At 34.3% G+C, this 23,325-nt stretch overlaps 1 protein-coding gene and 1 long non-coding RNA gene across 8 annotated transcripts; one reads left to right on the top strand and one right to left on the bottom strand.

Annotated features, from left to right (window-relative positions):
* Positions 1-8,142: 8,142 nt before the first annotated feature.
* Positions 8,143-12,476, bottom strand: LOC136232076 (uncharacterized). Of its 7 annotated transcripts, none has more exons than XR_010690287.1 (6): positions 10,907-12,476; positions 10,503-10,681; positions 10,178-10,427; positions 9,312-9,956; positions 9,090-9,233; positions 8,143-8,492 (listed from the first exon to the last, which is right to left on the bottom strand). It is a non-coding gene; the product is annotated as an uncharacterized lncRNA (long non-coding RNA). The 7 variants fall into 7 exon arrangements; XR_010690284.1 differs by having other exon boundaries at positions 8,143-9,233; positions 9,312-9,381; positions 9,657-9,956; XR_010690286.1 differs by having other exon boundaries at positions 8,143-9,233; positions 9,312-9,381; positions 9,841-9,956.
* Positions 12,477-19,385: 6,909 nt separating this feature from the next.
* On the top strand, positions 19,386-21,838 carry LOC136233611 (probable pectinesterase/pectinesterase inhibitor 51). Its single transcript, XM_066023341.1, has 2 exons — positions 19,386-20,106; positions 21,156-21,838. Exons 1-2 carry the CDS (start codon positions 19,440-19,442, stop codon positions 21,836-21,838), a joined length of 1,350 nt encoding a protein of 449 aa, XP_065879413.1. The 5' UTR covers positions 19,386-19,439.
* Positions 21,839-23,325: the final 1,487 nt, after the last annotated feature.

Genomic DNA, 23,325 nt, shown 5'->3' with positions numbered 1-23,325 from the left:
GAATGTTGTGATATATGGATAAGCTCGGTTGAGATATTCTCGGGCTATATGATATGTGGATTTTCGATTTAAGTGAGGCTGGGTACGGAATCGGTTGAGTTATTCTCGGTCCTCCAGCTAACTGGACGTGTGGTTGGTTGAGTTATTCTCGGTCCCCCTGTTATTGGATATGAGTGAAATGGTGATTATTGGTGGATTATTAGATTGAGTATTGAGGTTTAGGGTCCAACATACGTATTAAACCACCTATCTATTTATTCGTAAGACAATTTTATGAAAAGCATATTGTGTGATCACTTATATTATATATTATTATTATTATTGTGTGTGACATAAATGTTAAATTACTCATGCATTGCGTATAATTAATTCACTATAGGAGGTTTGACTCTTTTAATTTTTCAGGTGACTAGAAGTTTGTTGCATCCTAATTTCTTTCTTCGTGTAGCACATCTATCTTACTATGTATGACTATTTAAGAATTATGTTAAAAATTTATATTGTAGACCGCAGTACCAGTTTGAGGATTATGTGTGTGTTTCTTTTTGAAGGATTTAATATTAAATTATGTTAAGACTATTGGTAAGGTTGATCGTATATTATATTAAGGCTTGCTACGGATTCTAGTAGCTTGAGCTTACCCGTTCCCTAGCGCCGGTCACGACCCGTGGGATGGGTCGTAACAAAGTTGGTATCAGAGCCTAGGTTAGAGATTGTATGGCCTAGGATGATAGAAAATCTGGTTACTGCGGAATTAGGATTGTAAATTCGTCTTTGATAGTCTTTTTTTAGTTAGATTCAGCGTACCGTAAGAGTCTTGTTAATTACTAATACTCTTTTGTTTATTTACGTAACGAGGCAATCAATATCTAAAATAGTTTAAATCGAATTATTAAATCAAACGATTACACATAATTTGATGATGAGATTTTGTTCGCAAAAAGGGGAATGATCTATTACCCTAATTACCTTCTCAGAGATGAAGATGTGGATTTAGAAGGCAAACGTACTAGAGGACTAAATAATTAGAATCTCATTTGAACCAATAAGTTCGGCAAGAAGAAATAATTTTCTTTAGAAATGTAGGCGATTTAAAATTCAATCAATTATTTTTCATTGTGCTTCATCTATTCTATTAGTATTACATTTCTCCTCAAACTTCGGCCTACCAAACTGCTATTATATTTTTTTATGAATTGTGACTTCAATGCTTTACATTAAAGCTTATCTCATTTTGTCCTCAATTCCTAAGTGCGATAGATATATCCATAATTTGGTTCATTTTCTTCCATGTCTCTAACGAACCTAGAACTTATTAACCCTATTGATCATCTACCTTACCTTTGTACCACCACACACTGTTTACCTCAACTCAACTTGTATGATGGTGTCACATATTACCCTATCGACTAGCTAATTAAGTAAAAAAAAATGCAACGACTACCTTACTATCCATATGGTAGAATAATCTTTAAAGAGTCATATATGAGTATGGTTCAAAGATTATCTTTAATCTTGAATGAAAAGTATGACATGAGCTAAATTTAAGAAATTATTTAATGAAGTCGTCGTAAAAAAAAAATAACTAACCTCACTTTTCAGAGGTCTTCATCTAGTGCATTAAGACAAAACTTTTTATTCAAATAGGGAATCTTTCTACATCATCAGTTTCAGAATGTGCGTGGGATGTTTCTAGGTCAACCGAGTCGTTTTGTTTGTAGAGACGGGACAATTAGCAGATTCGTAGTCTGAACAAGGATAATCTAGAGTGTAAGTCACTCTTACTCAACAAGATAATGAGACTTGAAATGTTTCGGGGATGCTACAATATTTTTGGATCTTGGTGTTACCCATTCTTTTATCGCTCTTTGCTCTCATATAAGAATAAATATAACTCTACAAAATTTAAGGTCCTCCTTATCTGAACTACTCCACTAGTAACTCATTAGAAACAGATCTTGTGTCCTCTTCTTATCCTATTACAATAGAAGGAAGAGATCTATATGCGTATTTAATTCTGTTGGATGTGATTGATTTTGGTGTCATATTGGGAATGGATTGATTATCTCAACATTCTTCCACTTTAGATTGTCATGGGAAGTTGGTGAGATTTAACATACCAGGAGATGTTAAATTCGAATTCAAAGGCAATAAATATACTTCCTCTTTGATTTTGATATCAACCATAATAGCTAGAAAGTTGTTGCTTAAAGGGTGTCAAAGATATTTGGCCTTAGTCAAGGATACAATGGTAGATGAGGGTAAAGTAGAGAATGATCCTGTTGTTAATGAATTTCCAGTTGTCTTTCCCGAGGAATTACCAGGGTTACCTCCTGAAAGAGAAATTTAGTTTTGTATTGACTTAGTTCCTGGTACTACCCCAATATCCATGCCACCTTATAGAATGGCGCCGACAGAATTGAAAGAGTTGAAGGAACAGTTGCAAGATTTAATTGATAAAGGTTTCATTCGACCTACCATGTCTCCTTGGGGTGCTCCAGTGTTGTTTGTTAAGAAGAAAGATGGATCACTTCGGCTTTGCATTGATTATAGACAGTTGAATAAGGTGACAATCCTTGACAAATACCCTCTTCCTCGAATTGATGATTTATTTGATCAGTTGCAAGGTGCGTGTCACTTCTCTAAAATTGATCTGCGGTCTGGGTATCATCAGTTGAGAATCAGGAGTGAAGATATACCCAATACAGCATTCAGAACACGATATTGCCATTATGAATTTTTGGTAATGTCGTTTGGCTTAACCAATGCACCAGCGGCCTTTATGGATCTAATGAATAGGGTGTTCAAACCATTCGTAGACCGCTGTGTGATTGTGGTCATTGATGATATCTTGATATATTCACGGAACGAGGAGGAACACGCCAACCATTTGAGAATGGCATTGCATGCTTTGAGAGAACATCAACTTTATGCTAAGTTCTCTAAATATGAGTTTTGGATGGAAAGTGTGGCTTTCTTAGGACATGTAGTGTCCAAAGATGGAATTCAAATAGATCTTAAAAAGGTAGAAGCAATCACCAATTGGAAGAGACCTACCACAGTGATAGAAATTCGTAGTTTTCTGGGTTTAGCTGGCTATTATAGGAGATTTGTTCAAAAAAATTCCAAGATAGCTGCACCTTTAACTCGGCTAACTTAGAAAAATATTCCTTTTGCATGGTGAGAAGCATGTGAGAATAGTTTTCAAAAGCTAAAGGAATGTTTGACTTCAGCACCGGTACTCACTTTACCATCTGGATCAGGAGGATTCACTGTATATTGTGATGCTTCTAGAGTTGGCTTAGGCTGTGTTTTGATGCAAAATGGTAGGGTTGTAGCATATGCTTCGAGACAATTAAAGAAACATGAACAAAACTATCCAACTCACGACTTAGAGATGGCAGCAATAGTATTCGCACTAAAGATCTGGAGACACCATCTGTATGGAGAAGCTTGTGAAATTTACACTGATCACAAGAGTCTTAAATACATATTCCAACAAAGGGATTTGAATTTAAGACAAAGACGTTGGATGGAACTTTTGAAAGATTATGATTGTGCCATTTTATATCATCCTGGTAAAGCTAATGTCGTGGCAGATGCTCTAAGCAGGAAATCTTCAGAAAGTCTAGCTCATATTAGCTCAGAAAGAAGGCCTTTGATTAAAGAAATGCACGATCTGTATGATTCTGGAGTGCAACTAGAGTTGAATCATCATGGCACATTCTTAGCTCACTTTAAGGTTAGATCGTTATTACTTGACAGAATCAATGTAGCTCAATCAAGAGATCCTCAGTTGTGTAAGATTGCAGATGAATTGAATGATGGTAAGGCTCGAGATTTTAGAATTGATGATGGTGGATGTCTACGACATGGAGACCGATTTTGTGTTCCCAATGTAGATGATTTGAGGAAAGAGATCATGGAAGAAGCACACTTTGCAGCTTATAATGTGCATCCAGGCTCTACAAAGATGTATCAAGATCTTAAGAAGTTGTATTGGTGGAATGGTATGAAGCGAGATGTAGCAGAGTTTGTATCTCGTTGTTTGACTTGTCAACAAGTGAAACTCGAACATCAGAAGCCTTCGAGATTATTACAACAATTGCCTATTCCATAATGGAAATGGGAGCGAGTAACCATGGATTTTGTAGTTGGATTGCCCTGTGCTTTAACCGGATATAATTCTATTTGGGTCATAGTTGATAGATTAACCAAGTCAGCGCATTTTCTTCCAGTAAAGACAACATATTCAGTGGCAAAATTGGCACAGTTGTACGTGGATAAAATTGTTTGCATACATGGAGTACCAGTGTCTATTGTGTTAGATAGAGGCTCGATATTTACTCCAAAGTGTTTTGGGCACTAAGTTAAATTTTAGCACAGCTTTTCATCCACAGACAGATGGTCAATCTGAAAGAACAATCCAAACGCTGGAAGACATGTTGAGAATATGTGTGTTGGACTTTGGTGGTCATTGGGACACATATTTGCCTCTCATTGAATTTGCATATAATAATAGCTACCACTCAAGCATTCAAATGGCTCCTTATGAAGCATTATATGGTAGAAAGTGAATATCTCCTTTATGTTGGGAAGAAGTTGGTGAAAGGAAGCCCACGGGTCCCGAGCTAATACAAATAACTTCTGAAAAGGTTCCTATCATTCGTCAAAGATTGCAAACTGCCTTTAGTAGGCAGAAAAGCTATGTGGATCCAAGGAGGAAGGGCGTGGTATTCATGGAAGAGGACTATGTTTTTATCAAAGTGTCACCAATGAAAGGAATCATGAGATTTGGAAAGAAAGGAAAGTTGACACCTAGATACATCGGACCATTTGAGATTTTGAAGAGAATAGGTGAAGTTGCATATCAATTAGCATTGCCTCCTAACTTATCACAGGTTCATCATGTGTTCCATACATCAATGCTAAGGAAATATGTTCCTGATCCTTCTCATGTTCTTCATCCTCAAGCGATAGAAGTTAGTGAAGATTTATCTTATGAGGAGCAACCAGTGGCAATAGTGGATCGTTAAGTTCTCCAACTTAGATCAAAAGTTATCCCAATGGTGAAGGTGTTATGGAGTAACCATTCTATGGAAGAGTGCACTTGGGAATCCGAATTAAAGATGCAAAACAATTATCCTTATCTATTTCAAACAATTATCCTTATCTATTTCAATTTTAAATTCGAGGATGAATTTCTTTAAGGGGGGAGAATTGTAATACCCCAAATTGTATATATTAAGCTATTTGCTTAATTGAATTAATTAGAAAAGAGTTAAAGCTAAAATATAATTACTTTTGAGAAATTTTTTAAAAGATATTATAAATGTAGGGACTAATATATAAATTGACCAAAAATATCAAATAAGAACGCAGTCTTCTTCTTCCTCTTACACTACATTGAAACTTTGTTACATTCCTCCTTCTTCTCTAACCTCAATCTTCCTCATTTCTTCACCGTTTTTGGCGTTCTTTATACCGAAACGAAGCTCTCAACTCCAGCTACAAGTGCATGTAAGTTTTATGGTGATATTTTGAGTTTTTAAAAATCGTTTAGAGAGAGAAAATTCGTCACTTTTGCTATTCTCTCTATTTCTCGGTCCTATGTTCATTATTTTGCAATTCTAACACCAAAAATGGACTCAGGGGGTCGATTTACCTATGGATACACTAGATTTTGATGCATGCAAGGAGTTTTGAGGGGTAATCGGAGCTACACCGGAAAAAGTAAGAAATCTAACCAAAGTTTAATTTTCCGGTCGATTTTTGGTGTTTTGAGAGTGATTCTAGACTCCTGAAATCATAAGGAACAAAATGGTATAATTAGTTTCTCAAAACAATCAACTTTAATCTTTTCGATAGGCGGATCCCGAACACCGGTGATATTTTCCGGTGACATACGAACTAAGTGCAAAAAAATTATTTGGTTAACTTCAGAATGTTCTAAATATTATTTGGAGCAACATTAATTCTTGGACTTTGGCCAAATTCCTTACCGTTTAGTCTCTATAAATTACGAAAATATATAGTTGGGTGAAATTAAAGAAAATAAATTAAGTTGGGTTAAAAATAATTTTTGGATCCTTATTTAAATAAATATTCAGAATATATAATGTTAAAAATAAAGGTTGAATGGAGATTGGACTAAGCATAATTAATTAATTATGCTCTTAAGATTATTGGTTAGTTAATTTGGTTGATATAGATATTATGAAAATGGATTATAAGTATATATGTTTATATGTTGTTTGATGATGTGTAATTTTGGGAGTAAAGTATTGGAATTACTGACAGTTATGGAACTGTCGGATGATTGATGTCCAACCAGGTTGATAAATTGTAGTCTATGGAGTCCCGGTTTGGACTTTGAATATTTTTTAATATAGAAGTGTATTTTATTGCAAGGTTGACCCTAGTTATTACTAGGAGGATGTTCGTTTTATAGGGGAGACTCTGCCTAATTTTCGGTAGACAGACCGTAAAACGAGACAAAATAAATTTTAATATTTCTCTAAACATATATAAATTCTAAAAATAATATTATCTCTTTTAGATACTCAACTGGTAGGAGGAGCAGCAGTACCTGAAAATTAGGACAGTCGGCTAGGAGCAATTTGTGAGTTAATTATATGTTATGCATTTTTAATTTAGCATTTGCATTCATAATAAATGATTTCATGATATTTCAAGTAAAGTATTATTTTTACTTATAAAAGTGTCTTATTGTTTATAATAATTTATACGTAATTATTTGTGGATAAATACGTGTTATGGACATGCTTCCTAGTGAGCGGCATCAGGACCTTGTGCGCACAGGTACTATCGGGTTATTGGATATTGATGATACTAATATTGTGAATGTTGTGATATATGGATAAGCTTGGTTGAGATATTCTCAGGCTATATGATATGTGGATTTTGGATTTAAGTGAGGCTGGGTACGGAATCGGTTGAGTTATTCTCGGTCCTCCAGCTAACTGGGCGTGTGGTCGGTTGAGTTATTCTCGGTCCCCCAGTTATTGGATATGAGTGAAATGGTGATTATTGGTGGATTATTAGATAGGGTATTGAGGTTTACGGTCCAACACACGTATTAAACCACTTATCTATTTATTCGTAAGACAATTTTATGAAAAGCATATTGTGTGATCACTTATATTATATATTATTAATATTATTGTGTGTGACATAAATGTTAAATTACTCATGCATTGCATATAATTAATTCACTATGGGAGGTTTGACTCTTTTAATTTTTCAGATGACTAGAAGTTTGTTGCAGCCTAATTTCTTTCTTCGGGCAGCACGTCTATCTTACTATGTATGACTATTTAAGAATTATGTTAAAAATTTATATTCTAGACCGCAGTACAAGTTTGAGGATTATGTATGTATTTCTTTTTGAAGGATTTAATATTAAATTATGTTAAGACTATTGGTAAGGTTGATCGTATATTATATTTAGGCTTGCTACGGGTTCCGGTAGCTTGAGCTTACCCGTTTCCTAGCGCCGGTCACGACCCGTGGGATGGGTCGTGACACTTAGCCTATCCTCAAACTACATCTTCCTTTAGTAGCTGATTTACACTACAAAAAAAATGATTAATGGGGACGGTTAAAATTGTCCCCAAAAATAAGAAAAATTGTCCCCAAAAATAATTAAAATTGTCCCCAAAAATAAGAAAAATTGTCCCCTCTGCTTTTGGAGACAATTTTAATTGTCCCTTTCTTTCGTCCCCTATGCGAGCGTACCCTATTCTATAGGGGACGAAAATATGATGTCGTCTCTATTTTGTGGGACGATTGTCGTCCCTAAGAATAGAGACAAATGTCGTCCTCATTTTGAGGGACGATTATCGCCCCTATACAAAGGAGACGAATTTTGTCCCTATTTTAAGAGACAATTTTGTCTTCGAAGAAAGGGACAATTGTCGTCTCCTTTTTATGGAGACGACTTTTGTCCCTATTCTTAGGGGACGATTTTTTTCCTACAAAGAAAAGGACAATTGTTGTCCCATGCAAAGGTGACAATATTTGTCCTTAAATATTCTGTCCAAAATTTTCTCAAACAACGATAAAATAAAATGTGCAATTTTGGATTGAAGGGAGCTACTATAAAATGTGAGCTGAAATTTATGCTGAAATTATAACATCCATCCTTAATTAGTAAATACAAATGTTTTAGAAAGATACAAAATTGTCTTAGAGTATCTACATGCATTGTCATTTGTAAATAACTAAAACATTACGCATAGTTCCTAAAAAGATCAATCTCCTAAAATTCCAGACTGCAACCTTTAATAAAAATAGATTTGCTAATGCCTATAACAGTAGGATCCGTACACGTAGAGAAAGTTATGCATGACTAAAATAAGGGTTCTATTAGGGATGCACAACGAAATAAACAAAAGAGAAACAACACATGAGTTTACATATACCTTTGAAAGAACTTTGAACAGCTGCAAAGAAGGAGCCAACTACAAATGCTACAACAACAAGGTTACCAGATTAACAAGGAATCACAATCTCAATGTACGCATGAAGTGTATATAAAATTGGAGGTTAAGGGTCTTGTCAAACTTTTATTAAGGTAATGAAAACAATATATAGTTCTGATGCATAGACAAATGAGACATGCAAGTATCAGAACACTCCAAAGACAAAACAGCAGGATAGTTTAAATTAGCAATATCATGTCATATTGATATATAGAACATCTCATAGTTTAAATTAGCAATGTCATGTCACATTCATATTCCCAGCTGGAACTAATGCTTATTATAAATTCCAATATAACTTCGTTAAGCATTATTATGTTGTGCAGAAAATGTTAGGGGACTCCATTATTGGTGATGTTAAATTAAAAAAAAAGTAAAACATCACAACTATGCTTAATAGATATAGCTAAATCACATGTTCTTAGTTGAAAGCCTACACACCTTATTCTTTAAGTAGCTTCATTCCGATATCTATGTTGTGCTGCCTGGTTGCTATCTTTCGTATGAGTTGCAGGAACCCAAGGCAATAGTTTTATTTATCATATTATATACATATGAGTTTTAGGATGGAATTGAAAAACTTACCTTAGGACAAACTCCACAATGATTTTGTAATTGGATAGCATGAGCAGCAAACTCCTTCCCATAGTGAGCTATGAAGACAGTGCGGGTTTCTTGAAACTCATAAACTTCCGCAACTGGAAGACGCATAAAGAAAACCTAACATTTCTGCAAAGAGATGGATCATCACTAAAATGCTTGAAAGAATAATTGAGAAATGGAAAAATATGAAGTTTGTGTAGTTACCTGTCTTGTTCAAATATCTTTAGATGTTGGCCATACTAATCCCTCGATGACATTGCATTACTTCCACAATCTACGAATACAATACAACAGAATTACACTTTGTCCTTGCTTGCACCAAAACAAACCATAACCAATTTGACTACCAACAATACGTAAATATTGATAATGCATCCTCCTATATATTTAACAAGCACAAAAACCTCTAAATTGCAGTTTCAACAAGCTCAAGTTCAAACTTGAAACCACAAACATATATTTATAGCTTCACTAGAAAAATATCACCACTTGCATAAAGCATCATTCATAAATTACACTGAAACTAGAGTGTCATGCTTAAATTCTTACACCTTTCATTCTGCTACATAGTAATTGTCTGTTCTGAAACTGAAGCCAAACCTTGCATCAATCTAACAATTTCAGTTGTATCATCCAGATAATATTTAGCCTTACTTGGTTTGTTCCCAATAGTACATGCAAATACCTCTGCCCTTGGAGCAATTGATACCTCTGCCATTGAACTTATTATTACCTCAAACATATCTTCATCTGATCTGCCATCTCCTATGCACAATACAAAATCGAGTGATGATCCCCTTCCTTGCATCGTTGAAAGTAACCTTTCGCCACCAGCCCCTTGCTTACTCCCTACATTGTATACTTCTTATTAGAATCAACTCCAATAGTATAATGCATGAAAAAAAATAATGGTAATGGCTCCACTCGAATATCAGCCTACAAATTTACACTCAACCATTTACCAAATTCACATTAATGATAACGGATCCACTCAAATATCAGCCTACACATGATTACATCATAGAGTAGGGAAAAATTGAAAACTTTATTAAAAAAAATATCTGGTGCACCTGAGGTTTAACTTCCACTGTATTTTGACCACTCTTGACTGTTACAGGTTCGCTAAGACGCTCTCGAGATGATCTAGAAGTTCTTTAACTTGGCACGAACCAAAATCTGGATTTGCATCCTCATACGACCATACCAGTGAAGTTTCCTTATCCTCAATAGTGGACCCATCAGTTGTTTCAGCATAAAGTTGCATCACCGGTTCTGCAATCTGCAGGCACATATGTTTCCCACTCGGAGTCTCGCATTAGCCTGAAATCAAATGATATTCAAATCATATTGCAAGTCCAATAATAATGATAAGTTTAAAAATTCAAACCAATATACCTAAGGAAGTAGCCATGTTCTGCAGCTAATCCTAGATTCTCACACTGAGAAAACCATTCAGTAAGAGTTTTACAGCTACTAGCACTAAGGAAAACAATATTATTCTCATCTCTACATAAGTTATTTAGTAATAGAGTCAAGGCGAGTTAGTTCTCGAGATGTTGCAAGAAAGTATATCCCTGCAACAGAAGATAGAGAGCTTATTAGTACTTTATGACAAAGTAAACTCCAATACAGGCACTTAAAAGTATCAATAAAAAAAATGAATATTGTCTACAAGATTATCTGAAGGTTTTTTTTTTGGGACATATTCTAATTGATCTCATATACAGCAGGTACACAACACATACTAGTGTTCTTTTCTTAAAGAAACTGCAGAGCATAGGTAAAATGAGGCATCATACCCTGTACCAAAAGTTCAGCCAACCGAGTGGAATTAACAGGAATCCAGTCGGCCAAGCATATTGACATATGATAATGATGATGCTGGGCAGCGTGATGTACATGGAAACTGTAATGCTTAAAACAAAGGGTGTGAAAAGATCGACATTGGATTGATCGGAAGAAGCTTGAAAAGCAAACAAAAGAAGTACAGAAAGTCAATTTATTGTTATTAGTCTGAGCATCTTTTACAGTGTCAAGTACTAAATAACTATAAGCAAATAAGATAATACAATTGTCAATTTATCAGGTTTTCACTTCAAATGGTCACATAACATGTAATAATACACCAAACAACAAGAATTCTAACATATAAGCGAAATATAATGTATATTATTAAGAGAAACATGGAAACTAGAGTTCAATATAAACATGTTCAATAAACTAGGATACCAGGACTATATTTTACACTTCAATTTTCATAGTTAAAAGCATTGAATTTCTTGTTTTTTAATGAAATGTTCACTTAAATGTTCAGGAGAAGATAAGATGAACTGATCCAAATTAGTCCTATGTCATACTCATACCTATCAAACATTAAAATTCTTTTCCCAACAAATTTGAACTCAGTTTAACAATACGAGTTTACAACATACATAAAAATAAAATTAACAAACTAAGCATAGATTCCACCTAAATGAAAGGGTAATTACCCTTCCATCCATGGCCTTATGTGCTTCATCCTCTGAATTAAAAGTTATGAACCCAAATCTTTTAGGCTTTTGAGTTATTGGGTCCCGTAGAAGCTAGATTTACACCAAATTTAAGCAATAGTGCATTCATTGAAATTCCGAAAGTGCAAGGTTACCTTCCCTTACAACTCCAAATGGTGAAAATAATTTTTCTAATTTCTGATTCATCGTGTAGGGGGATAATCCTATTGACAAAGCAAAACAATAACTGAAAAAGAAGTTAAAGAGAGTTAAACTTATAGACAGAGAAAGGAGACATTACTGCTAACAAAGAGTTGCGTGCCGAGCGTTTTCGCCATTTTCTTAGAGTGAGTTATCGGAGCTTTGTTAAAGCTGTTCGGCGTTAGGCTGTGTTTCGTAAGAAGATCGACTCCTTACAGGCTTCAAACAACCCTCCCTCTCTCTCTTTCTGGACAATTTTACCTCTGCTGCTCACATCATCAGCCTATGGCGATGACACGAACTGAGGCAAGAGGTGAGACTATTGGAGAGCTGCAATTGGCGTTCAGGTCATGTGGGAGAGCCGCAAAGAGAGGCAAATCGTGTTCATGTGAGGTGGACAACCGAGAATAGAGGAGATAATGTTAGGGATTGGGTTAGGCAGGCATAGAGGTGAAGGGTTTAGGATGGAAGCTGAGAAGAATTGAACTCTTAGGTTTAGGGTATGGATCTTAATTGAAAAGCTTCTGTAATTAATCATCTTTGGAGTCGGTTTTATATGAATGTGGTCGACGGAATGTGGACTGAAGGTGGCTGCTGATGAGTCTGACGGTGAATGAAGGGAATCAACGAATCCATTACTGCGGCTAGATGAGAAAGAGATATTCTGTAAAATGTTGAATTAGGGTTGTCCCCGTATATTAGTAATTTAGTATTAAATAATAAATTTTAATAATATTTATAAAAACTGTACCCAATTCTAAAATTTAAAATAATTGGAGACAATAAATACGTGGGTACCCAATATGAATTTAAAAATAAGATTTGAGGTCAAATTTTTTAATTTGTCCCCCAAGTTTGTACCCAAAGGTCAGTTTTTTTTGTAGTGTTAGCTGTTTCTATAGAGTTGTTTAGTAAATTTATCTAATTGTTAATGGTTGTTTTCTAGTATAAAGTAACAAATATTGACATTGGTTTTTAGAACTATTATTTTCTTTTTTATTTCATATTTAAATAATGAGTTGTTAATCGATGAATATAACTTTATAAAAATAGATAAGCATTATCAGTAGGATTAAAAACGATTTTCTTACAATAAATTAGTGTTTAATATGTTGTATTAATTTTTTTTAATCAAACGAACAATATGTCGTATTAATTATTAATCATATTTTTATTAATACGTAATTTTTCTTTTATTAATATATAAAAGTTAAAAGAAAAGTGGAGGTTTAAAATTCTATCCTTGTTGTTCCTTCTTAGGGAAAGGGGTCAGTGCTGTGTTCTCTGAGTTCTGTTCTGGGATTGAGTTCTGTTCTGGGATTGGTTGGTCGGTGGGTAATGGCAAATCCATTAGTTTTTGGAATGACACCTGGCTGGGGGTGAAGCCTTTGTTAGAAGAGTGTACTTCTCCGCCGCCTCTGGAGATTCGTAACTGGAGTATTTTCGATGTGGTGGATTCAGAGGGAGATTAGATGTGGTCGAATTTTGAATCTTACCTTAATCTGGATACGCTCCTGAAGATTCGGGGAGTTAGAGTGAGCAGTGAGGAGGGTGATGGAGATAGTCATTACTGGTCCCTTACAAATAACGGGGCCTACTCTTGTAAATCTGCGTTTGAGGCTTTCTATATCAACCTTGATTCTCCTCCTTCAGTCGATTGGAAGAGCATTTGGGCCTTGAAGGTTCCCTATCGCATCAGGAGTTTCATGTGGCTTGGAGCCAAAAACAAACTGCTCACGAACGTGGAAAGGAAAAGACGCCATTTAGTGGAGGTTGATAATTGCAGTAGATGCAAAGCTCAGGCTGAAACGACCTGCCATACTCTTAGAGATTGTGAGAAGAGCAATAAAGTGTGGAAGGAAATTATTCCGAGCCATTTGCTGACTAATTTCTTTGACTATCCTAGGCAGGACTGGTTTATAGATGGAGTTAAAGGTTTGCTTCTGCCTGAGCTGGAACATGGTGTTATTCTCTTTGCAGTTGTTTGTCACCAGCTTTGGCAGTGGAGGAACGCTGATATTTTTGGAGAAGGGGCAGTCATCTTTCCTAATTTACTTGCTTTTTTCTCTAAAAAAATCAATGCCATTGTTAATAGCTTCAAGGAGGAGGGTCTACCGAACACTTGCCAGAGCAAGGCGGTTCACTTATTGGGTTGGAGCAAACCCCGGGAAGGAATTGGGAAGTTAAATACCGATGGTTCCTGTTTGTCGGATGGTAGGATTGCGGCTGGTGGGGTCTTGAGAGACGCTGGAGGGGCTTGGGTGTCTGGATTTTCTCAGAACCTTGGAGTGGGATCTTCCTTCTCTGCTGAGCGCTGGGGAATTTTCTCTGAGCTTAGGCTTGCAAAAAATCTGGGTTTGAAGAATCTGCTGGTGGAATCGGATAACCTTGAAGCAGTTAAGATTATCTCTGATAAGAAGACCTTATGTTTGGGTAACCATAATTTAGTAAGAGGAATCAAAAGGTTATGTTCTTCCTTTGATTCCATCAACTTTGAGCATGTCTTTAGGGAGCAGAACAAGGTTGCTGACCGCCTTGCTGCCGAGGGGCATGTGAGGATCTTGGGAGTCTCTACCTTCTCGTCACCTCTAGTTTCCTTTTTCCCTCACTTTTTGAGGATCGGGTTGGGGTTAGCTTTCCCAGGCTAATCCCGGATTAGTGTTGTGGTTTTGTGTTTTTTCTTTCCTTTGCCTACCAAAAAAAAAACTCTATATACTCAAGTAAACAAAATAATAATTGAAAATTTAGTTTAAGGAAAATTATAAAGTGTTATTGAATTGATCAGGTTAATTTCAATTAAATCGCTCAAAAATGTTAAAAAAAACCTCATTTTTTAAAGAACTCAATTCAATATTGAAATATCAACATTAATTTTTAGGTGGAAGGATCTAGCAGATTAGACTTTTTTAAGTTCTAGATTAATCTATTTAAAATATCTAGGATTAGTCATAAAAAAATCTTTAAAATGTGGTTTTAATTTATACAAGTTTGTGGTTGTATTTTGTACAAATTTGTGGCTCAAATTTGTACAAATTTGTGATTCAAAACACTTCTATACTAGTATAAATAGGTGTTGTGGTATTGTGAGAGTGTGCAAGTAAGTAGCAAATTGAAGTGGTGTACAATATTTACCCATTTTCATATTTTGGTGTACAACCTTTAATTTTTCACACTAAAGTGTACAAGTTTCTTGTGACCTCCCAGTAAAGTATACAGCAGGTAAAAATGACCGATCAACCCTGTTAACCACTTGGTCAACGTGACATCCCATCAATTTTCCCTCCTTAAAAATTAAAAGTGGTACCCACATATTATTAAATTACTTTTATGTCCTTAATAAAAAGAATTTTCCAATTCTCTCTCCTAAATTTTTTTTATCCAACATTATCTATCTAAAACCTCTCTCCTCTCTCTCTCTTCACAATTTTTTCATTTTTCTGCAACTTCTTTCTCCTGTTCCCTCTTTAAAATCTAGGTTTCTTCAACTCTCTCTCAAATCTGTTTTATTTACGTATGCCGCAAAAGAGAGAGACCAATACTTGCACCACTCTTAGCATCTATGGTATGTGCTCGGTAACAATAGCTTCAAGTATATAAAAGATGATTGCTTTGGCATTTTTACCATTGCCTCTTCATCCAAAGTACGAATGCACTGAAGTTAGATTGGAAAGGACATATAGCACATAAATTAACAAACAATTAACAGTAAATAGGATACTTTAAAATGTTTATGGCGTCAAGTAGTATCATGTGCAACAACATCCAACATTCTGCTACCATAAATATTTCTCTCACCTGAAGAATTGCTTCACGGGTGCTCCCAAAATCTGAATAAACTTCTTTTAGAGAATTTGAATAGAGAAGTTCTCTCAAGGCCTTATGAAAAAAAGCACGGTTCAATAATTATGGAACTGCTAACAAATAGATGCAGTTACTATTGAGAGATAACTGCTGAAAACAAGTTAGTTGTGACAGATCTAAAGCAAGGAAAAGCATTTCCTTTATAAACTGTTATGCATTACACATTGCCATCCATCCAAGAAACTGGGATCTTAGAGAGGGAAATTTAGAGAGAGAGAGCGACAGATGAGTTACAAGGAAAGAGGATTTAGAGAGAAAGAAAAAAGTGAGAGAAAGGAGTTGTAAAGGAAGGTGACAATGCTATTTTAGTAATTTCATAATAGGTGTCAGTTTTTCACTTTTAGAATAGGCAAATTGCTGATGTGACAACCTTTAACCTGTGTTGACCGGTTATAAAAACCGGCTGTACATTTTAGTGGGAGGTCATAATAAGGTTGTACACTTTAGTATGAAAAATTAAAGGTTGTACACCAGAGTGTGAAAATGGGTAAAAGTTGTACACTACGTATATAATTTACACCCAAATTGATAGAAAAAATTAAAAAGAGAATAGGCTACTTTAAATAATCAAGTGAGGTTGTGAGTTGTGTGTAATTATTAAAAGTGTGAGTTCTTGTGTCATATGTTATTGATAATAAAGTTTTCTTTATTAAATTTTTTTTTTGATGAAAATTTCTTTATTAAATTAAATACTCTATATTTAATATTCAATTGATTGCAATTTTTTCAAATTTTCAAAGGACCACGATGATTATAATAATAATAATAATAATAATAATAAATTTCTCTTATATTTAATATGCAATTAAGGATAGTAATCCGAACAAAAAAAAAGTTTTTTTAGGAAAGACAAATAAATAGTATTTTAATATAAAAGTTTTAATTATCAAATTGAAAAAGCTATTAAAATCAGTATTTTCTAAATTAGCGGTTTGAGTTCAATTCGTACTCTCAAACCACTTTTCACCAGACACTATGTCAAATCTCAATTCTTGTTGCATGCAGTCCTAGAATTTATGCTATTCGATGAGTAAAAAAACTGGTTTTGAATGCACATATGCGAAGACAAATGCTCCCGAATGGTCTTGTAACACGCCCAATCCACCTGGCAAGATGCATCAATATTTAATTTCATTATATTCATAGGTGGAGCCATCCAACACACCTTATTCTGAGTCGATGTACCCGTAGAACCTGAACAGACCGCGCAAGTAAATTGACGAAGAAAATCATTACACCAGCGTGCCGCAATCGACAGAACAAAAAACGAGCCCTTCCAATGATAAGAATTGTGTTGACATCAAATTTCCCGTAGACCTATACACACCAAATGACATTTCCACAAGCTTCGGGATTGTAGAAATCCCTCAAACCAATCTAGCTAAAAGCCCGTATTTGATATGTAATGATCAATCTCTAGCCCTTGAACTATCCATATAAAAAAATTCCAACCTACAGTAAAACCTTCATAAATTAATACTCGATAAATTAATAAAATTTTTAAAATAATAATTACTTCTGGTCCCGACTTGGGCCAGTTCAATAAATTAATACTCGATAAATTAATATTTCTATAAATTAATAAAATTCCATGATCTCAACATTATTAATTTATAGAGGTTTTACTGTAGTTGGAATGCCCGACTCCTCTCTTTTCTGATACTAGCTATCTATATAAAATTACGTTATAATCTATCCATATAACAGTAGCGTTCACATGGACCCTGATGACCACGGTGAATTTGGTCATTCACCGTTAGATCTAAGCTGATTAAAATCCTATGGTGGAGTATGGTGGAGTTTTAAAGCATCCTAAGGCTTAGATTTAATCAGCTTAGATCTAACGGTGAATGACCAAATTCACCGTGGTCATCAGGGTCCATGTGAACGCTACTGATCCACATAAAGATAAAGATACGTTATAACCGTATGATGATTGAAATATAAGAGAAAATATAGTTATATTTTAGATTAATTATAAAGTATTCTTACACGCCATTTTGAGCCAATTTGTAGGATTCAGTTATATAACATTACATGTAGTTATTGATGTGTGGATATATTAATTGCTTGAGTAGTTGGTTTATTATTTTCGAAGAACAAATTGCAAACACATATTCCTTCTCCGCGTAATGCAATCTTTGTGATGTTAACAATGTTTTAATGATATTTCTGTCAAATTTATAGGTTTCTGCGAATGGGGGTGGCTAATTAGGTTTTTTTTTTTTTTGTCAGAACTTAGGATTTAGTATAAAAAAAACAACATTTCAATAATTATTGGCTTAGTATATCATGTGCACACTTAACTTGTCCAATAAAATTTGATTGGTTTTTTAACTTTCAAATTATTTCGATAGTCTTTTCAATTTATTTAAAATGTTCTGATAGCTTCATTAATTTGCTTAAAATATAGTCAATTAATTATTCGGTTTCTAAAAAAAGTAAGCTATATATGTAAGGTGTGTTGCACACGTCTTCAAATGTTATTACATAATTAATGTAGTTGAAGAGCAAGCCGTAAAATTTATGGAGAAATATGATTTAGTGGCAAATCGATAAATTCTGTGATGTTACGAACAGTTTTTTGCAATTTCAAACCCTATTTTTCCAATTTTATGTTTTTAGGCAATTTTTAAGCTTTCCTTTTATCTCTCGGATGCTGTCGCCAATTAGAATTTCCATTTCTATTTAGGATTTCTGTGTCTTTAGGACTTTTTTTTACCTATTTAAAGGCTTGTTCTCCTTGTATTGAGACATATTATTATTAATGAAATTGTAATTTTTGAATTACCAAAGTTCTTGAGAATTTTGAAAGTTTCTAATAATATTCGTGCATCGAATCAAGTATTGGCTACGAATTTGTCATATTCATTGCATCAATAATCTACAAAATAGATTAAAACATATTAAAAATAAAGTTTCTACTCACTCAACTCTAAAACCTTTCATCACTAGTATAAGAACTCCATACTCCAACATTGTTCATTTTACACTTTTACACAATACGTGTAACACATCTTCTGCGTGCAGCTTACTTCTTTGTCACTAAATGGTTGATTAGCTGCATTTTAAATAAGTGGATGAGAATATCAAAATAATTCAAATTTAGAGAATTATTAAAACACTTTAAAATTTCACAATTATGTTTTTTTCGAAGATATAATGTTTGAATTATCTTTTGAACCTTATAGTAATATTTTATCCAAAAGACAAGTAGCTAGTATGAAGAGTAAAAATTCTTGGTCAAATCTTAAAATTCAGTTACTATTCCTTCTCCCTCTCCGTGTAATGCAATGTCTTAATCAATCTTACTAATTTTAATCTCTTTCGTCTTTTAAAGTATTACATACAAAAACTCAAAACCTTTAAATCCATTTCAATGGCGTCTCTAATTCCCTTTCTCTTTCTCATTATTCCTTTACTTAACGCCCAGCCTCCATCTGAAGCCCCTACACCCTCCTCCTCCTCCGCCTCCACCTCCACCTTCTTTCCCGCCACATCTCCGTCATCTGCCGACACCGAAGCCCCTACATCCTTCGATTTCACCTCCTCCACCTTTTCTGACGCCACATATCCAGCATCTTCAGCCGCATCTCTGTCATCCGCCACCACCGACGCTATTCCACCGGAAATGCAAAAGATCTGCAGCACCACCAGATTCCCCGACGTATGCGCATCGTCCTTCACAAAATCCACCACCTCCGGAAGCGTTCCGCCGGCTCTCGACATCGTCAAATCCGCCATTACTATCTCCATCGTTAACACAATCACTGCTCAAGAAATGGTCACCAAAACTTTGGAAAGCGCCGGTGAAAATCTAAACCTAACAGTATATTCAAGTAATTGCTTGGAAGAATTAAGCCTTGCAATGTTCCGTCTGGAATCGTCGATCGAAGCTTTGCCTTCTAAAACTAAAGATGCCAGAGCTTGGATGAGTTCTGCTCTTCTATGCCATTACGATTGCCTCAACAACTTCAAATACGTAAACGACACCGCTGAGATTCACAACCTGATGTCGTTTTTTGAAAATTTGGGGAAGATAACTAGCAATGCTTTGAGCGTGGTTAGGTCTTTGGATTTGTTCGGAACAGACACCGGAAAATGGGCTGCTCCGAAGACTGAAAGGGATGGGTTCTTTGAACCGATTAAAAGTACTGAATTGGATTTTCCGACTAAGTTTCCGGCGGATTTGAAGATAGATGCGACGGTGAGTAAGGATGGGAAGGGGTATAAGACGGTGGAAGAAGCTATAAGTGCGGCGCCGAGTAATTTAACGGGTAAAAAGTATGTGATTAATATAAAGGAAGGGGTTTATGATGAAATGGTTAGGGTTCCGTTGGAGAAGAAGAATATTGTGTTCATTGGAGATGGAATTGGGAAGACGATTATTACTGGGAATTTAACTGTTGGTCCCGTCGGAGTTTTCACTTATAACACACCTACTGTTGGTAAGTTTTTCACTTTAACTGTTGGTTTCGTCGAGTTTTAACATGCGTAAAAAGTTTTAATTAAGAGATTATTCATTTAAAAATGCATCACGAGACTCTAACAAAAAAAATTAGACAAACTATAATAAAATTTGAAATTTAGTGTTAGGAGACTTATTAAATTTAACCTTTATAATAATTTTAATAACATTAAAACTAATATGATTAACCAAATTTATTTGACCAGTCACTGATCAAATTATTACAAATATCTAAAATTATTTCTACAATTTGAAACAGTATTCATAAAGTTTTTGTGTAAATATAGTTTTCACGAAGTTATTAGAAACAAAATTTCAAATACATCTAAAGTATGTAATGCATTTTTAACCGAGTTTGATGTCATAATTTTCCTAGTAACTGCACAAACTATCCTTCAACTAAGGACTATTTGCATCCAAACGTGTATTAAAAATAATAATGAAATGTATTTTTGAATTTAAAGCTTCGAATCGAACGTTTACTTCATATGTTGTAAGAGTTTATTAGACCATGTATGTTATTAATGAAATTTCAATACATAGAAAGATAAAGTTATTTTCACTATGAGAAATTAGGTTGTTTACGATAATAAATATTATCACATAATCACGAAAATATGTCACATAAAAGTTTATGTAATAATAAGTAGTTGTTATACGAAATTCTATTGCTAATTCTTTTAATAAATGCGATTATAAAATAATGTCATAAAAATTATTATTTATGATAATAATAAATGTATTGTCGAACTATTATTATAGTTAAAAGTAAAAAATTATCATATATGTCGCATGTTATTTATGTAATAATTTTACATAGTTGTCACTAAAATATTATTTATGATAATTATTATTGTCACGTATCAGAATTTTTAACAAATGTTACCGCATATATAACTATATATGTTATCATAGTTTCAAGTAGGTATCCTATTTGGAACTAACAACTAATGCGGACGCATCACTTGTAGAGCCCGCAACACAGTTAATTACGAATCAAAATTAACCCGAATTATTGTACATTTGCAGCTGTTGCGGGGGACGGATTCATGGCTAAAGATATAACATTCAAGAACACAGCAGGAATACCAACACTACAAGCAGTAGCCTTCCGATCACACAGCGACAAATCCTACATCGAAAACTGCGAATTCATCGGCAATCAAGACACTCTACACGCCCACGGACTCCGCCAGTTCTACAAATCCTGCAAAATCCAAGGCCACATTGATTTCATATTCGGAAACGCAGCCGCATACTTCAAAGACTGCGAAATCTTCATAAGCCCGAGGTTAGAAAAACGGGAAAAAGGCGAAAAGAACGCAGTAACAGCACACGGAAGGACAGATTCGGGGCAATCAACAGGATTCGTGTTCAACAATTGCACGATTACCGGAACAGCTGAATATAAGAAACTATGTGAGAGCAATCCAAAAGTGCACCTGAACTATTTAGGGAGGCCATGGAAGGACTTTTCAAGGATTGTATTTATAAAGAGTTATCTTGATTCAATTATAGCTCCGGCTGGATATTTGGAATGGGATGGAAATCAGTCGTTGAATACACTTTATTATGGAGAATTTGAGAATAAAGGACCTGGATCTGATTTGAAAGGAAGAGTTTCATGGAGTAGTAAAATTCCTCCTCAACAAGTTCCTACATTTTCAATCAAGAATTTCATTCAAGGAGATGAATGGCTTCCTAAATCTTAATTACTGCTTTTGTTAATTTTCTATTATAAAGTTGTAGATTGCAATTGAATATATATATTTCTTTTATCACTCTCGTCAATTTTAATTCCGAGAAAAGAAATCGGAAATATGACATGACTGCCACTAGGGTGAGCAAAAAATTCAAAAACCGATGACCAAAACCGATAGCCGGCCTGAAATTGTTGTTTGGTTCGGTGATTTTAATATTTTGGTTCAGTCGGTTGTTAAATTTTCATTGTTCGGTATTCAATTATCGGTTATCGGTTCGGTTATTCTAAAAAAATATTGGTCTTACCGAAAACCGAACTGAATTTATGTTTTAGTTAAAAAATATATAATTTTATTTATTTATTTATTCTTCGTACTTCAATTTATACAAGAAAGCCCAAAATTTTAGTTTTAAACGCTATTGAATTAATTTGTAATATATATTTGGTTAATTGATTTTGAAATTGTAATTTCAAATTAATGAAGCTAAAATTTCATAATTTATAACATTTTAAACATTTAAATTACAAATATAACAACCGAACCGAATCAAAAAAATCGGTTCGGTCAACTTCAATTATTTTAGTTATTTGATATGGTTCGGTTTTTAAAATTGTACAAATATCAGTTTGGTTAAGCGACAGTTCGGTTCGGTTAGTAACCGAACCGAAGCTCATCCATAACTGCCACATCAACACTAGCTAAATTTCATAGGTACCAAAACGACATGTGTGGCTATCGTATAGGTGACGAAAAGATACATAGTTTCCACCTAGGTGACATATGTTGTGTCAGTCAGTTAGGTGGCAACCACATGTAGGTTCAGTCAACGATGAAAGTTGACTATTGCTGATATGACAGTCATGTCATATTTTTGGTATTTTTTGCTCTTTGAGTTGCCGAAGTGATTTTATTGAGACAAATTAAAGTTGAATGATCATTTTGAGATAACTATGAAAGCTCGGTGAAGTTCTGTATTTAACCTTATTTAACCGCTAATGAATGTGGCTATAATAGAACCTACAAAACAATGCAAGATCAGTGGTGCAATTAGGAAACTTTTCTGATGTTTAAATTAGAAATTAAGTGTGAATTTAGCTGCTGAAGTTGACAGATAAGTTTATTTCAAATTAAAAGTTCATGTGTCAATTAAGCTTTGAAGTTGTCAATATTTTAATAAATTAGTTTAAATACAATCAACTTCGGTATTTAAATATTTATCAAATTTAGATTAATTTATCAAATACTGTCAACTTGAGGTTAATACTTAATTTTCAATTTGGTCTAAACTGAATATATATACTAACTTTAGGGGTCAAATTGATTCTTAATTATTTAAATTAGTATTTACATCGAGGGAGAACCAAGTTGTTGAACACTCATTCAATCCTGAGATTTTGAAGGTATATGAACGAATTAGCAATTGAGGGTCATAATAAATAAATAGAATTTAAAAACAAAGTAGGAAAGTGAATTATATATATATAATAAAAATTACT

The sequence above is a fragment of the Euphorbia lathyris genome, chromosome 6 (assembly GCF_963576675.1).
Source record: "Euphorbia lathyris chromosome 6, ddEupLath1.1, whole genome shotgun sequence".
NCBI lineage: Eukaryota > Viridiplantae > Streptophyta > Magnoliopsida > Malpighiales > Euphorbiaceae > Euphorbia > Euphorbia lathyris.
The sequence above is the reverse complement of the archived record's forward strand: the minus strand, read 5'-3'. Positions and strand labels throughout refer to the sequence as shown.

Bases quoted from the DNA above. Each gene is read 5' to 3' on its own strand.
- LOC136233611 (XM_066023341.1), top strand. From the start codon at position 19,440: ATGGTCACCAAAACTTTGGAAAGCGCCGGTGAAAATCTAAACCTAACA. The intron at 20,107-21,155 runs GTAAGTTTTTCA...GTACATTTGCAG, and splicing joins TTATAACACACCTACTGTTG to CTGTTGCGGGGGACGGATTC.